At 38.0% G+C, this 16,977-nt stretch overlaps 2 protein-coding genes and 1 long non-coding RNA gene across 4 annotated transcripts in view; all 3 read left to right on the top strand.

The window, feature by feature from the left end:
• Positions 1 to 11,487, top strand: part of LOC125804745 (uncharacterized) — a 54,939-nt gene extending 43,452 nt beyond the window's left edge. The window contains exon 2 of the long non-coding RNA XR_007440918.1: positions 10,580 to 11,487. This is a non-coding gene — a long non-coding RNA (uncharacterized LOC125804745). The remainder of the gene's footprint in view (positions 1 to 10,579) is intronic.
• Positions 1 to 11,487, top strand: part of fbxo38 (F-box protein 38) — a 34,877-nt gene extending 23,390 nt beyond the window's left edge. Inside the window, exons 20-21 of the mRNA XM_022683624.2 lie at positions 6,078 to 6,191; positions 6,930 to 11,487. Coding sequence (XP_022539345.2) covers positions 6,078 to 6,191; positions 6,930 to 7,108 — 293 coding nt within the window. The 3' untranslated portion in view covers positions 7,109 to 11,487. The remainder of the gene's footprint in view (positions 1 to 6,077; positions 6,192 to 6,929) is intronic.
• tmem129 (transmembrane protein 129, E3 ubiquitin protein ligase) overlaps positions 1 to 16,977 on the top strand; it is a 203,309-nt gene that overhangs the window by 119,236 nt on the left and 67,096 nt on the right. The gene's annotated exons all lie outside the window — the stretch shown is intronic.

Here is a 16,977-nt window from a genome sequence, read left to right as displayed (position 1 = left end):
GCCCATGTGTGACAAAAGTCCTCCAGTACTTTGAGACTTTGTTGTAGTCCCTCTCTCGTAGGGGACAGTAAAACGAGGTCGTCTGCATAAAGAAGACATTTGACCTCGGTGTCACCCAAAGTAAGACCAGGTATATTACTGGATTGATCCAATTTTTCTGCCAATTCATTAACATATAAATTAAACAGAGTGGGGCTCAGACTACAGCCTTGTCTTACTCCTCGTGACTGTGGAAAGAAGTCTGTTCTGAGATTTTCAATTTTAACTGCACATTTACTTTGTGAGTACATCGATTTAATTACATCATATGTTCTCCCCCCAACACCATTCTCAATAAGTTTATAAAATAATCCGGTATGCCAAATTGAGTCAAAAGCTTTCTGGAAATCCACAAAGCAGGTAAAGATTTTGTGTTTATTTTGAGTTACATGTTTATCAATGAGCGTGTGGAGGGTGAAAATGTGGTCTGATGTTCTGTGGTTGGGTAAAAAGCCAATTTGATTTTTACTCAGAACGTCATGTTCTATTAGAAATTGTGTAATTCTGCTGTTCAGGATGCTGCAGAATATCTTACCTAGGTTACTACTTACACAAATTCCTCTGTAATTGTTTGGGTTAAATTTATCTCCGGTTTTGAAAATAGGGGTTATAAGTCCTTCATTCCACGTAGTTGGGAAGTGGCCGACATTTAAAATAAAATTAAATAGTTTTAAGATAGCCAATTTGAATATATGATTTGTGTTTTTTAACATTTCATTTAACACACCATCTGTTCCACAGGCTTTTTTAGGCTGAATATTTTTTAGTTTTTCCTCTAATTCCTTTTCTGTAATTGGGAAGTCGAGGGGGTTCTGGGAATTCTTAATAATTGTTTCAAATGCCTGTAGTTTTTCAGATATTTCAAATTGTTTTCTATTTATTAATGGAGTACTGTACAATTTTTCAAAATGATTTCTCCATGTATTTCCATTAATGATTGTTAATTGTTCATGATCTGTTCGGTTTAATGATTTCCAATGATTCCAGAATGAATTAGAATTAATTGATTCTTCTAAATTGTTAATTTGATTTTGTATATGTTTGTATTTTTTAATTCTTAGCGTATGTTTGTATTCTTTAAGTGCTTCACAGTACTTTGTGCGTAATTCCTGATCATGAGGTTCTCTGTGTTTCTGATTGGATAACCTTCTTAGTTCTTTCCTCTTGTTTTTACAGTCCTGATCAAACCATTTGTTTTCTTGGGTCTTTTTGGGTTTGTTTTTTCTAATGCTTAAATTTGAAATTTGGATGGCACGGTCAAAAATTCTGTTTAAATGTTCCACAGCCATGTCAACTCCCTCTGCATTCTGAGGAAAGGTGTGAGATAGAAAGGAGTTAAGGAGTGTCTGGATTTGCTGGCTGTTAATTGCGTGAATATATTTTTCAGCACTGTCCTGAGTCCATCTGGGAGGTAGTTTAAATTTGAAAAGTTTGCAGGGATTTTGCCAATTATCATTCCCAACTGGTTTGTTTAGATATACAGTAATTTGGCTGTGATCAGAGAGAGGTGTCAGTGGCTTGACTGTGAAGGCTCTCAGGAAGGTTGTGTCCAGATCTGTTATTATATAATCTACAACACTGTTGCCAAGAGCTGAGCAGTGTGTGAACTTACCGAAGGAGTCCCCTCGCATTCGTCCATTCACAATGTACAGACCCAGGCTTCGACAGAGCTGCAGTAGGTTTCTTCCATGTGAATTTACTGATTTATCGCAGTTTTCTCTGGGGGAGTGAGTACCAAAATGTATATCATCTCCTGTAATGAAATGATCTCCTTTTGTGCTGATAAAGTCAGGTTGCTCTCCTGTTCGAGCGTTTAAGTCCCCACAGATCATTACATGGCCTTGAGTTTGGAAATGACTAATTTCGCTTTCTAAATTTTGGAAGGTTTCTTCTTTAAAATAGGGGGATTCTGCTGGGGGGATGTATATTGCACAAATAAATAAATTTTGGGGGGTTGAAATTGCCTGTTTGTTAAGTTTTATCCACAAATAATCTTCTCCTTTTTTTACTATTTCTATAGAATTTGTTAGTTCTGATTTAAACCAAATAAGCATTCCCCCCGAGTCCCTACCCTGAGAAACGCCTGTTAACTTGGTGGAAGGAATAACCAATTCTCTGTGGTCTGGAGGACAACCAGTGGGACCGTCTCCTTTACACCATGTCTCCTGCAGTACCAAAATATCAATATCCTTAATTTCATTTATAAATTCAGGGTTTCTGCTTTTTAAATTAAAAAGAGAAGAGTTCAAACCCTGAATGTTCCAAACTGAAATTTGAAATGATGCCATTCTTAATGAAATAAAAGGTATGTTATTCTAATCATAGACCATGTCCCATCAGACGTGTGCAGATGTGACTGAGCATCTGCTGTATGTCTCTGAGTTCGGACATATTAGCGTTTGCTGTTCCTCTGACGACCTGAGCGTAGGTCAGGGGTCCAGGCCTGGTCTGGAGCTGCTGGGTAGTTGATGGTGGGACTGGTGCATGGGGGGAACCTGTGGTGTGTGCTGGTGCTGATGTATGTGCAGGAACAGGGTTCCTCTGGATTCTCCTCTGCATGCCTGGCTGTGGTGGGTGATGGTAGGTGTGGTGCTGAGGTGTCTGATGGGGGGCTTGTGATGCTCCTCCTCCAGGTCTTGGGGTGTGTTGTGATGACCGTGTTCTCTTGAGGTTTTGTTCAGCAGTGTACTGGATAGCCCTGCGGGTCAGTGCAATGTCCTTCAGCGTTTTTGCAAATGTAGGCACTACATTTTTAAAAAGGTGGACGTGATCATAGAGGCAGGTGGTATCCAGAGTCGGGTGATGGGCCAGGTGGGTGTTTGGCCGGAGAGCACATTCCCTGGAGATGCTGGCGTTGATTTTCTGGATGGTGTAAGGGTGAAAATCTTTGCGAGGCAGCAGTGTTGAGATGATAATTTTTGAATTAGAGAAGGTGTTGTTGGCCTTCTCGATTACTGCTCTCAGGGAGGTGGCCACTCTCTCTTGCTGACTCCGGAGGTCGTTTGTCCCGGTGTGGATTATAATGTGGGTCGGTGACCCTAGTTTTTCTTCTGTGAGGAGCTCCAGTGCTTTTTTAGTGGTTGGGCACCAGAGTTTTACCACTCTGTGTTTGGGAAATAGTTTTTTCTCATTAATGAATTTCCCGTTGGAATCGATTAACAGAGCAATGTCACATTGCCCTGGATTTCCCTCCTCTCTCTCAGTTTCCTGGATGTTGGACTCCACATGTGCTTGCTGACTGGGTGGAGTCTGCTGAGAACTGGTGACTGGAGCAAGTGAAGGCTGTTGAGAGTCGATGGTTGGAGCAAGTGGAGGTGGTTGAGAGTTGGTGGAGGTTGAGGGTGAGGGCTGAAGTTGGGTGGTTTGAGCTGATGGAGGGCTCTGATGTTGACTGAAGGAGAGCAGCTGTTGTGTCAGACTCTGTACTGTGCTGTCTCTCTGCTTTAGCTCCTCTCTCAATGCAGACATCTCCTTTCTGTAGGTGTGTCTGTCCTCCTCTATGATCATTTTTAGATCTTTAACTTGTTCTCTCAGTGCTGTCAACTCTTTTTCGGAGCTGTCCTTGTCGAGCTTTGGTTGATTGTAAGACTGCTGCTTTAGGACCATCTCTCTGAGTTGTACTAACTCGATTTCTAAGCGTGTAAAGTGCTCTTTCATTGAGGTGATGGAGGTGTAAAGTGAAGTCTGCTGGTTCTGTTCTGTGTCCTCCTGCTCCTGAGCTGGGGGCTCTGGGGGGTCTGTTGTAGTGTTCTGTAGATCTGCCTTGTCTTCCTGCAGTGTGTTTACAGTGAACTTTTCTTTCTTTGCAATTTCTTTAAGATTATTAAAAGAGTCCTGGAACACACTGGGGTTTCCCTGCACCATGACAGTACCATTTTTATAAATGTTCACTGTGGCCATAATTGTCTCTGTGTCTGTTGGGTCCTTTATTTTTATTTTCCACCCATTACAGATCCCTTCTTTTTTCACAGAGGAGTAGTGACTTAGCAGAGCTTTATGCCATGAGCTGGGGTGTTCTGAATAAAAGATGAGATTGCTGATTTCCCCAGTCTTATAAAAATCAGCAAACAGAGTTTCAGGATTCTCCTTTAGCAGATTCTGTTTAAACTGTTTCCTGGCCGTTTCACTTTTCAGTTCAGGAGGGTAAATGACAGGGCAGTACTGTACTGGGCCACAGAGTTGATCCACATCCTCCACAGGGCAGAGAGGGACAGGGGACAGTTCTGATTGGCTCATCCTGGACACCTTATATGGGTAACTGATGGCTCGGAATGTTGAGGGTTTTTGATTGTCAACCCTCCAACTGTCACTTTAGCTTTAGCATTTAGCTCATATTCATAGCTAAAACGCTTAAATATAGTATTTCTTCCTCTTATTTTCAATGTTTTTAGTGAAAAAGTCACTCACAGTACTGCAGATGCTGTTTGTTGAAAGTTCTGATAGAGATGTATGTTCCTCTCAGTTTCTCCCTCCTGTAGTGATCTCTCTCTCTCCCTGCTCTGCTTTGCCTGAAGGTGAAGTCTCTTCTTGTTTTGATTCAATATCTTTCAAATATCTTATTGAATTTCTTGATTTCTGTCCTAAATATTTTACTTTTTACTTGAATTTACGTTATCCAAGTATTATTACAGATTTTCTTAATGTTTCTCTCACTTTAAAACAAAAAAAAAGAGAAAAATCTGGGAGCTCACACAGATATGACTTATCCTTAGAACTCTCTCGCTCTGTCTCTCTCTCTCTCTCTCTCTCACACACACACACACACACACACACACACACACTCTCTCTCTCTCTCTCTCTCTCTCACACACACACACACACACACACACACACACACACACTCTCTCTCTCTCTCTCTCTCACACACACACACACTCTCTCTCTCTCTCTCTCTCTCTCTCACACACACACACACACACACACACACACACACACACTCTCTCTCTCTCTCTCTCTCTCTCTCTCACACACACACACACACACACACACACACACACACACACACACACACACTCTCTCTCTCTCTCTCTCACACACTCACACACACACACACACACACACACACACACTCTCTCTCTCTCTCTCTCTCTCTCACACACACACACACACTCTCTCTCTCTCTCTCTCTCTCTCACACACACACACACACACACACACACACACACACTCTCTCTCTCTCTCTCTCTCACACACACACACACTCTCTCTCTCTCTCTCTCTCTCTCTCACACACACACACACACACACACACACACACACACACTCTCTCTCTCTCTCTCTCTCTCTCTCTCACACACACACACACACACACACACACACACACACACACACACACACACACACTCTCTCTCTCTCTCTCTCTCTCTCTCACACACACACACTCTCTCTCTCTCTCTCTCTCTCTCTCTCTCACACACACACACACACACACACACACACACACACTCTCTCTCTCTCTCTCTCACACACACACACACACACACACTCTCTCTCTCTCTCTCTCTCTCTCTCTCTCTTATTCTCTCCCTTCTTATTCTCTCCCTCTCTCTCTCATTTTCTCTTTATTCAATAAATTAAATTTAAATAAGCTGTATTGGCATGACCATATTAAATTACAGTAAAGTATTACTTAAATTCTTTCCAAAACAACAGTAAGGTTAATTACACATTAAGTACCATTGTATTTAACTGTTTGGATATCTGTATAGATTAAAAAAGTATATGATCTATGATTCTCTCTCTCTCTCTCTCTCATTCTCTCTTTAATTCTCTCTCTTTCTCTATCTCTCTCTTATACTCTCTCTTACTTTCTCTCTCTATCTGTTATTCTCCCCCTCCTTCTCTCATTCTCTCTTTCTCTGTCCTCTATCTCTCTTTTTCTTTCTCAATTCAATTTAACTTGGTTTTATTAGTATGACTGTTTAAAAGACTGTAAAAGCAATGTTGCCAAACCACACAAATGACAAAACTGAACAGATAGTAAGACATTGTGTGTGTGTGTGTGTGTGTGTGTGTGTGTGTGTGTGTGTGTGTAATAGGAGTGGTAGATGGAGCTCCGTATTCGATGGTGACTGATTTCCCGTGGCTGCGTTCTCTGAGAGCTGCAGTGCCCAACAGTTACGCTCGTTACGACTTTGAGGACGACGAAAGCTGTAAGTTTGGGGAAAATCAGAGCTTTTACTTAATAAACCATCAATTTTATTTCAGTGAATCTGCTACATGTGTTTCGCAAAATAACTGCAGCCACTGCTTCAGAGTTTAATGAACAGTCATAAAATTCACAGTCAAAAATTCTGCAGAGGACTTTTCATTTGAAGTGAAAGATCTTGGCTCCAGCATTATTATTATTTACATAATGCATCACTTACTTTTTTTAGCACTCTGGATGTATGTGTTTATTCGGTGGGCCCAGTGTTTATTTATTTTATTACTTTAGTTTGAGGGGGTTTGCCAGTAATTGTGACTGAGGTCATCAGACCACATTTTTTTAAGCAATCAATGTAGAAATTCATTGCAAATAATAACTGCAAATATATGGCACAGTGAATTTATTGACTTTGCAGGCTTCTGTAAAATGAGAGAAAAGGAATTTACTCATTACTGCCTTTAAAAAAAAAAAAAAAGCAAATCTGTATATCAAACATTTTCCCTGTTGAGAGAAATTAGTTCTTTATTTCTTTTTTTATTTGACTAAAATCTGCATTATTTTGACTTATAGTTCTTCATTCACAAATAAAAATAACTGATCTTCCCCGACAAGTTATAATATATGGTTATTTGTAGGAAAAGCTCAAATATTATTTGATGTAAAAAATACATTTTGCGTATTGTGTGCTGTGCTGGACAGTCCTGTCCTCAGAATTAAAAATTGGTGTTGTTCTGTTCCTCAGCTACGATCTACGCTCCGCGGCGTAAGGGCCAGCTCTCGGCTGATATCTGCATGGAGACGATCGGAGAGGAGATCTCGGAGCGACGGCAGATGAAGCTGGGGGTGTTCCAGCGCGTGGTCGTCGTTTTTATCCACTACTGCGACATGCACGGAGAGCCGGTGGAGGACGACTACATTTAACCCGTGGTTATCAGACCTGCAGTGTGTGGAGGAAACACCGAGGACTTGGTTTCGACTCCGGCTGGTCGTTATATTGCACTCTACTCGCCCAGTCATGCCTTCTGGAGAGAGAAATAAAGGGCCGTTTCTGTTTGTTTTTGTTAAAGAGAAGTTGTCGAGATCTTGGGCAAGATGTACTTGCTGTTTGGCCGTGTGTTTGTGTAGACAGCCGAGTGAATTGTGAGCGTAACTGTTCACATACTTGCTTGTGTGCTACATGTGTTACTGGAGGCTTCCACTAGAGGCCTCCACTCACTGCAGCAGCAATGAAACCTCGTGTAGGTGCTGGCATACAGTTTTTGTGTGAACTGCACATTACATCTGCGTTTTGTTCATTTCTGAGGACGTGCACAACCTTTGGCTAGAGATATTCATGCTGTTTTGCAATGCATTCGCGTAAACAACCGGCTACATCGTAAACATCGTAATCGTTCACATACTTGCTGTATGGCCATGCGTTCGTGCAAACAACCGTCTGCCTTGTGAACGTAATCGTTCACATACTTGCCTACGTGCTGAGTGTGTTACTGGAGGCTTCCACTAGAGGCTGCTACTTGCCACATTTGCAGGAACAAATCATTGTACAAATCGTACAAATCTGAATAGCCTATCTTTGAAACAATCTTTAATTTGGATGCTGCAAAAATCTACACTGCCCCCTAGAGTGTTTTTGGGTACTGCACCTTGTGTACACATTGTGATAACTTCTGAGAACATGCCCAACCTACGCACCAATTATACTTGCTGTTTTGCCATGCATTTGTGTGAAACAACCGTCTGCATCATTCACGTAACGTTCACAACATTCACCTTCACACACTTCCCTACGTCCTGAGTGTGTTACTGGAGGCTTCCACTAGAGGCTGCTACTCGCCACATTGGCAGGAACGCATCATTGTACAAATTGTACAAAGTTGGTTAGCCTATCTTTGAAACAATCTTTAATTTTGATGCTGCTGAGTGCTGCACTGCCCCCTAGTATTTTTATGCATAATACACTTTGCGCTGCTTTATTTCATTATTAACGGACACAAGAAATGTGATTCAGAGATATACTACGATGCAGTTTGGCCATGTGCTCCATAGTGGCAGTTTTCTGCCATTTTGGTGCTGCAAAGTTCTACACTGCCCCCTAGAGTCTTTTTGGGTACTGCACCTTGCGTACACATCGTGATAACTTCTGAGGGCATGCCAAACCTACGCACCAGTTATACTTGCTGTTTTGCCATGTGTTCGCACAAACAACCGGCATCGTAACCGGCAACCAGCATCGCAAACGTAATAGTTTACATACTTGCCTCTGTGCTGAGTGTGTTACTGGAGGCTTCCACTAGAGGTCCCCTCTCTCCACATCAGCAAGAACACATAATCATACAAATCGAACCAATTTGAATAACCTATCTTCGAAACATTCTTTCATTTGGATGCTGCTGAGTGACACTTTGCACATGCATTACGTAATTTTGTAATTTTTTGAAGATGATTGCAATCGATGCACTAAACGGATGTAAGAACAGGATGATGCAGCCATCGTGCATTCACAAACATGTAGATAACAGCAAGTATAAGACTAGAGATGTTATATATTGCAGTTTGGCCATGTGCTCCATAGTGGCAGTTTTCTGCCATTTTGGTGCTGCAAAGTTCTACACTGCCCCCTACAGTGTTTTTGGGTACTGCACCTTTCATACACATTGTGTCGATTATCTGAAAACATGCCCAAACTATGCACCAGTTATACTTGCTGTTTGGCCATGCATTTGTGTGAACAATCGGCTGTGTCCTGAACGTAACAGTTTACATACTCGCCTACTTGCTGTTTGGCTGTTGGTTCACGTAGACAACTGTCGATAACAACATAACGGTTCACATACTTGACTACGTTATTGGAGGCTTCCACTAGAGGTCTCCTTGCTAATAATGCAGCAATGCAGCAACCGGACACAAGATACCTGAGGAAGCCCACATGCGTATTTGAGCGTAAAGTTACCAGCAGGTATATCTCTAGCTTTAGGGGTCTGCATGCTGGATGTGTGCTGATGTGTGGAGTTCGTACACCCAATCGAAATGCGAAGAAGCGCTACGTGAAGCTGTTTAAGCGAATGTGTGTTAGCGGGACACTGTTTGTCTGGGTCTCGCTGCACAGTTTTTTTTTTTTTTTTTTGAAAAGGTCAAAAATGAGTTTGTCGCTTTTTGTACCAGTTGCACTTTTGCGAATATTAGTGAATTTGTAACCCCTTCCCCTTTTTTCTTTAATGTTTCTGAAGAGGTGAAAAGCTGATTTCCTCATTCCCCCCCAAAAAAAGGGTAAAGAAAAAGCTCTAACAGGCACCAGTCTGCAAATTAACAACTAATTTATACTTTTTATACATCAGGTTAATGTATAGGGAGTCTACATAATATGGAGATGTGTATCACGATGGCATAGACTAAGCTAGGGCTGCACAATATTGCAAAAAAAATGTTGTATTGCATTATGCATTTGTTGTACAGTACAAAATTACAGGCATTTTGACCAATCAGAGATCCTACATGATAAAAATAGTAGCTCCATCCATCCAGAATAGGAGATTTTGATAGGATTTGATAGAAGATCCTGGACAATAATAATAATATTAATAAGAATATAACAATAATAATCTGTGCCTGGTATATATATATGTCATTACTTTCCTTTCATTGTTTAACATGGCATGTTTTGAATAATTGTGACTATTGCACATGCATACATTGCAATGGCAAAGCTAAAGTTAAAACAATATATATTGTGCAACCCTAGTCTATGGCATTGATTCTGTGCAGAAATAAAATTTAGCCTTAAGCTACAGCATGTTCACACAGCAGGTAAAAGTGTCCACATTACAATTTTTTTGGTTCTTATGAGACAAAACCCACAATCTGATATTTTTTAGTTCCAATTTGAGGCACTTTCATATGTGAGATTGAATATACAGCTCTGGAAAAAGTGAAGAGAGCACCTCTGTTTCTCTGATTTTGCTATTTGTAGGTTTATATTTGAGTAAAATGAACATTGTTGTTTTATTCTATAAACTACAGACAACATTTCTCCCAAATTACAAATAAAAATATTCTCATTTAGAGCATTTATTTACAGAAAATGAGAAATGACTGAAATAACTAAAAAGATGCAGAACTTTCAGACCTCAAATAATGCAAAGAAAACAAGTTCATATTCATAAAGTTTTAAGAGTTCAGAAATAATCAATATTTGGTGGAATAACCCTGGTGGTTTTTAATCACAGTTTTTTTTTTTCATGCATCTTGGCATCATGTTGTTCTCCTCCACCAGTCTTACACACTGCTTTTGGATAACTTTATGCTGCTTTACTCCTGGTGTAAAAATTCATGCAGTTCAGTTTGGTGGTTTGATGGTTTGTGATCATCCATCTTCCTCTTAATTATATTCCAGAGGTTTTCAATTTGGGCAAATCAATTTTAAGTGGTCTCTTATTTTTTCCAGAGCTGTATATGGAAAGATATGTCTCCAATTCATGGAAATACGACTGTGATCTTTATGTCAAGCAGAGGGAAAATGGACAACAGCAGTGAGTGAGGTGTTCAGTAGCAGGGAAAAAGCAGGGTAACACCCCTAAATAAATATTTTGGCTGATGTCTCTGTTCATATTAAATTAGAAGGCCCATTTCTGAACTGGTCAGGTGTATTAAATAAAAGGCCAGCTAAAAAACATATTCTCTGTATACTGTATACTGAACTGGAACGTGTTCTCACTGAAAGTGATAATCCCAGCTGTAGATACTGGAACTGCTTGATAGCTCCAGTAATGCTGGAAAAGATGAAACCGAAACTTCATGTGAAGCTCTGCTCTTTAGTGTCAGTTGAGGAGAAACTGAGGAAAATGAACCAAAGAAAATCAAATTTGGGTCACTTTTACCTGCTGTATGAACATAGCCTTAGTTTATTCTACAAAAAAACATACCCATATCTGTGCTTCTTTTATTACTAATTTTATTTTTTTTTTGTTTTTTTTTTTCCATCATAAGCCAAAGCATGGGTTAGATTACTTTTCTTTCTTTTGTACACACCTGAATATAAGATTACCTGTTGGAGTCACTTCTGAAAATAAGGTTTTCATCCTCACTGATCTAAAAACTGCTGGGATTAAATGACATTAAAGATTAAAGATAAAGATGGTGGTGTTGAAGAAGTGGTGGAGTGATGAGATCCCTTTACTAATGCTGCTGCAGAACCCCTGTGTGAAGCTTATGTACAGACCTAAACCAGTAAATATTCCCTGAAAATTGTTTTATATGTTTATATGAAATACAATTCATAATAAAAAGGGAGAGTAATGTCTGGATGCTGTTGATTTTCTGTGTTTATCATTTGTAAATCATATTTATTACACTGTAATAATTTTAAGAAGTAATGTAAATTTGGTTTTGTCTTTATTTTAGGGCCTATTTATATTATATATATATATATATATATATATATATATATATATATATATCCTACACTATATATAAATCCATTTCTAGTGATGTATTTGGGTTTCGTATTGGCAAGAACTTGGCAATATAATAAATATCACAGTACAGAGTTTACAAGTCAATATATTGCGATATAATATAATACTGTAAGCAAGGTGAAATAATTTAAGTTTTGATTGTTTTTATAAATACAGAGTGAAACACTGCTATCTATCTAAATGAACCACTTCTGACACCAATCTTTACATCGAAACTAATAATTATGTTATAATTCCAACTATTATTTATTACACCATAGCAACCTCCACGGATACCATAGCAAGCCCTAAGCAAACACTTGGCAACACCATAGCAACCATTTAGCAACATCATACCATGATCTGGGATACCATAGCGACCGGTGGGAGCCTTTTTTTTTAGCTGCACATTTATCCAGCCTTTCCTTCAGGAAATGCACTTTTATAGTTAAAAATTCATACAGTATTGCAAAACAAAATATTGCAAAATATATATTATTTTCATACACACTGATATATGCGTCCATATTTATGCGTCCTTTATGACAACATGAACGCTAAGAAATTCAATATCCACTAGAAAGTGGAGAACAGTGGATATAAACAATATTATACGCTGAAATATAATGCCATATCACCCACCCCTAATTATCACATCAGGGTTCTACTTTTTTACTGTTTTTATCAAAAGAAAAATTTACACTGTTCTCATTACCCATTATATATCTACTAGAGACCAGTGTTGGGAGTAACGGCGTTAAAACTAACGGCGTTACTAACGCCGTTACTTTTTTTCAGTAACGAGTAATCTAACTAATTACTCTGACTGTAACTATAACGCCGTTACCATTTCCGACACCCCGTTACTGCACGTTACTTTAGCAGCTCTATGAACTTTTTTTTTTAATTTCGCTTTGCCCTGGTTAACCCCTCCTCTGTCCGGTGAACTTGAGCTTCTGGCCGCTGTGCCTGTGGTTTGGCGTGGTGAAGTGAGGCACAATTGTGACGATTTGCTGCTCTAATCAATTCAGTGATTGCCGTGGACAACCCAAGTTCTTTTTAGCTGCTCCGGTTTTTGTGGTGCTGCTGCTTTCTATTTTAGAGCTTAGATTCTCTGCCCGAATCCCACCTGACCTGAGGACCGACCCGAAATCAGGCTCCTATTTTTATTTTATATAAAGCTCTGGTGTGATAATCACAATGTTGCTAAGTAACCAATTATTATTGTTCACTAAAGCGAACGAAATAGCGAAAATTGAAAGTGAAAAACATTTGTGTTAACTGAATCTAATAAAAACGGTAATTAAAAGGAAAAACATAACTATCTCGAACTGTATTTTGTGTTTATAAAACTAACTAAAACGAACTGAAATTACTGATAGAATATCCTCATTTTTGTGTTTAATTTATTTATAAGCGCTGTTGTACAGCGGAGTTGTACAGCGGGAGTTGTTGTGCCGAGCGCGCGGCACTCGTGGTCCGTTAGTTCTTGTGTAAAGCGCTCGCGCTAGCAAGCCCACCCTAAAATGAACAGAAAAAATAAAAACAAAATTAAATTAAACTATAATAAAAATGAAAACTGTAATCACGTAGCTCTGGGCGCACGTGAACGCCTCCGCGTTTGACTTGCAGCATTGTGTGTAGCTGTTCTTAAAAATCATTTAAATTAAATAATAGTTCTATGCTTCTATGTTACAGTGTTAATTAACATAATTCTGATTATATTTCGCTCATTCAATCAGCCCGAAAACAGACAGTTTATGGGGCGGATCGGGTCAGGCTCATAATGACAGTTTATGGTTCGGGCTTGGGCAGAATGTGCACGGGCTCCGGCTGGGTCGGATTTTTTGGGCACGATCTAAGCTCTATTCTCTTTTGGTGAAGCTGTTATATTAATACCATTTTAACGGGCATTAAATTGTTGTTTTTGTCCATTATTTTGTTTTATATATACATATTTCTTTTGAGTGTGGTTTGGTTTGTTAAATTTCATCCCCAGACGCGTTTTTCCGCTTTTTTCAGTATTACAAGTTTTAGTAATTTTCTTTGGTCGTGTGGAGAATTTCGTTTTATTTTTTTGAAATTCGTTAGATTATATTTTTGTCAACATTTTGGGTTTATTTTCGTTTGTTATTTTTTGTTATTTTTCTAATAATAGTAAATGCATAATTGATTTCCTTTTTTTGACGGGCGAATAATAAAAAGTAACGCCATAGTTACTTTTACTGGTAACTAATTACTTTTATAGTGGAGTAACTCCGTTAGTAACTCAGTTACTTTTTTGGAGAAGTAACGAGTAACTATAACTAATTACTTTTTCAAAGTAACGTGCCCAACACTGCTAGAGACAGATTATATCTGTCCAGTATCATTTATTTTACTTTAATCCTGGATATATGGAGATATTCGGGGTGCATTAATATTATTAGTATCATGACTAATATTTCTGGATCATTGACTTCTGTTACAAATCTGATAAAATTATTGTTTTTTTAAATATCTCAGTTAGGGGTCTGCCATATCATATCATATGCAATAATACAATTTAATTTTCATTTTGTTGCAGTAGTGTATTCTTGTACAATTTTTTAAAATCCAGTGTTTTGTCATATCGCCAAGAGTATCGTTATCGCGAAAATACCATGAAATATAGTGATATTATTTTAGGGCCATATCACCCACCAACCCCTACTAGTAATATACAGCTCTGTAAAAAAAAAGAAATTAAGAGATCTCTTAAAAATGATGATTTTCTTTGATTTTACCAAATTAAAAACCTCTGGAATATAATCAAGAGGAAGATGGATGATCACAAACCATCAAACCACCAAACTGAACTGCTTGAATTTTTACACCAGGAGTAAAGCAGCATAAAGTTATCCAAAAGCAGTGTGTAAGACTGGTGGAGGAGAACATGATGCCAAGATGCATGAAAAAAAACTGTGATTAAAAACCAACCAGGATTATTCCACCAAATATTGATTATTTCTGAACTCTTAAAACTTTATGAATATGAACTTGTTTTCTTTGCATTATTTGAGGTCTGAAAGCTCTGCATCTTTTTTTGTTATTTCAGACATTTCTCATTTTCTGTAAATAAATGCTCTAAATGAGAATATTTTTATTTGTAATTTGGGAGAAATATTGTCTGTAGTTTATAGAATAAAACAACAATGTTCATTTTACTCAAACATAAACCTATAAATAGCAAAATCAGAGAAACTGATTCAGAAACTGAAGTGCTCTCTTCATTTTTACAGAGCTGGATATAATTTGTCTACCTGGGAACATTATGCAAGAAATGTTTTAATGCAAGAATTGTTGTGATGCAAACTATTATTATTCAAAACTGAATCAATAAAGATTCTATAAGGTTTTTAAATTGTTTTAAAAGGAATAATTAAGGGAATTATATTGGCTTTAAGATGCTAATCGATTCTGTAATTCTGGAATGAGCCATAGTTTGTTCCAAGTTTCCATATTAGGCAAAAACATAAAATAGCCGTGGTCAACTCTGCAGGCAGCGGAGTGCTGGTGTGTGTAACGTGTGTTAAAGTGTGTTAGAGTGTGTTAGTGTGTGTTAGAGTGTGTTAGAGTGTGTGTTAGAGTGTGTAGAGTTATTAGAGTTGAGGAGATTGTAAAGTAGAGCTCGTCTGCTCGTCTTTAACAGCCTCACTTTCTCCTGATGTAAACAGAGGATCTTCCCTAAACATTACCTTATTAAGGCTTGGTGGGACCGACCGGGACCGGCCCGAGAGGAGCAGGCGGCCCGAGGGGGGGTGGGGGGCTATTTGGGGGGGTGTATGGGGGCTGTTTTATACTGTAAACGGAGCGACGGAGTGCCAAAACTAACCATAACACACATCGACGTTCTAACGTTTATCACACTGTAGAAATTTCACAGTGATCCATTTTTTACTGTGACCTAATCAGAGCAGCCTAAACTCAGCCAATCAGGATCAGGAGGAGATTCATACACACACACGCAAATTGGGAAAAAAAATGATGCATATTATTATAATTTACACACTATTTTTACTATTTACAATAGTGGTAGTAGTAGTATTGTTATTGTGTGTGTGTGTGCATACGAATATATGTGTATGCATACATGTGTATAAATTGATTTTGTTTGTTTTTTCTCTCTTTTTTTACCTTTCTTTAAAAATCAATAAACACACACACACTAAGAAGAATAAGTACAGACTTGTACTTAAAAGAGTACAAAGCAGAGACATTTTTTTACATATTAAATTGGAAAAAATTAGATGTACATTAAGAAGCTCCACCAATAACTTTAACAAAATATGGGATCCTTTTTTGGTTTATGCTAAACAGTTTTATTATACAGTTATTTCCTGTAATCCCAGAATAAACAGTACTACTCAAACACATCTTTTTACAGTTTTACTTTAATGCAGGGGTGTACCATTTGATTTTATTTATTCAATCATTTTTATTACTTTTTTATTTTTTTTTTCTTTAAAAATATTCTTGTAACTTCTATTTAATTTCATTGCGTTGCCGAGATAGCGATGAACGTCTGACTGTTGGCGTCTGTCTAGGTTGTATTCAGTCAGTGGAGCTCCTGTGTTTTCTGTTACCAAGATAAACAAGATAAAACTCCAGAAATGTACCTGAACACACCTCATTTCCAGAACACCACGCCCATCAGTGTAGATATATTCAGAAGCCCTGCTGCTGTTTAAACCAGACGAACCAACCAAGCAAAGATAAAATACGCCTTTAATTAAATAAACATTCATCAAAAAGCTCTTTTGTATTTTTTAATGTTTTTTGTTGATATATTGCTGGTATGGGATTAGTTGTCTAATTGTAAAGCCACACATTCCAATTAAAACAGACTAAAACACAACTAGAATATTATATAAATCATATAACGTATAAATCCACACAAAACCATCCTGTGTCTGCATCAATTACAAAAAAACAAACATCATGTCTTCATTAAACATATACCATTTACTAAATTATTGACACGATCACTACTACATGGAATACAACCATACATTATAAATGGGAAATTAGCATGAAAAATAAAAAATAAAAATTTTATTGAGATTTTTTTTTGTTAAAGGTAATGGTACATAAAGAATGGTACTTTATTATATATTTTTTATTTACTATATTTATTTCATTCAGGATCAGTAAAGGGTATTTAATGTTCCACAAGGCACAGAGCCTGTTTATACCTGGTATTAATATGTTTTGAATAATCGGATCACATTCTCGACAAAATTTAATACAAGTGTAAACGGAAAACGTTTTCTGTGTTGGGATTCTGGCGGTTTTAGTAGTTAATAGTTTAAATAGTTTGTC

Source organism: Astyanax mexicanus, chromosome 10 (assembly GCF_023375975.1).
Source record: "Astyanax mexicanus isolate ESR-SI-001 chromosome 10, AstMex3_surface, whole genome shotgun sequence".
In the NCBI taxonomy this organism is placed as follows: Eukaryota; Metazoa; Chordata; class Actinopteri; order Characiformes; family Acestrorhamphidae; genus Astyanax; species Astyanax mexicanus.
This window is presented reverse-complemented; position numbering and strand designations above follow the sequence as displayed.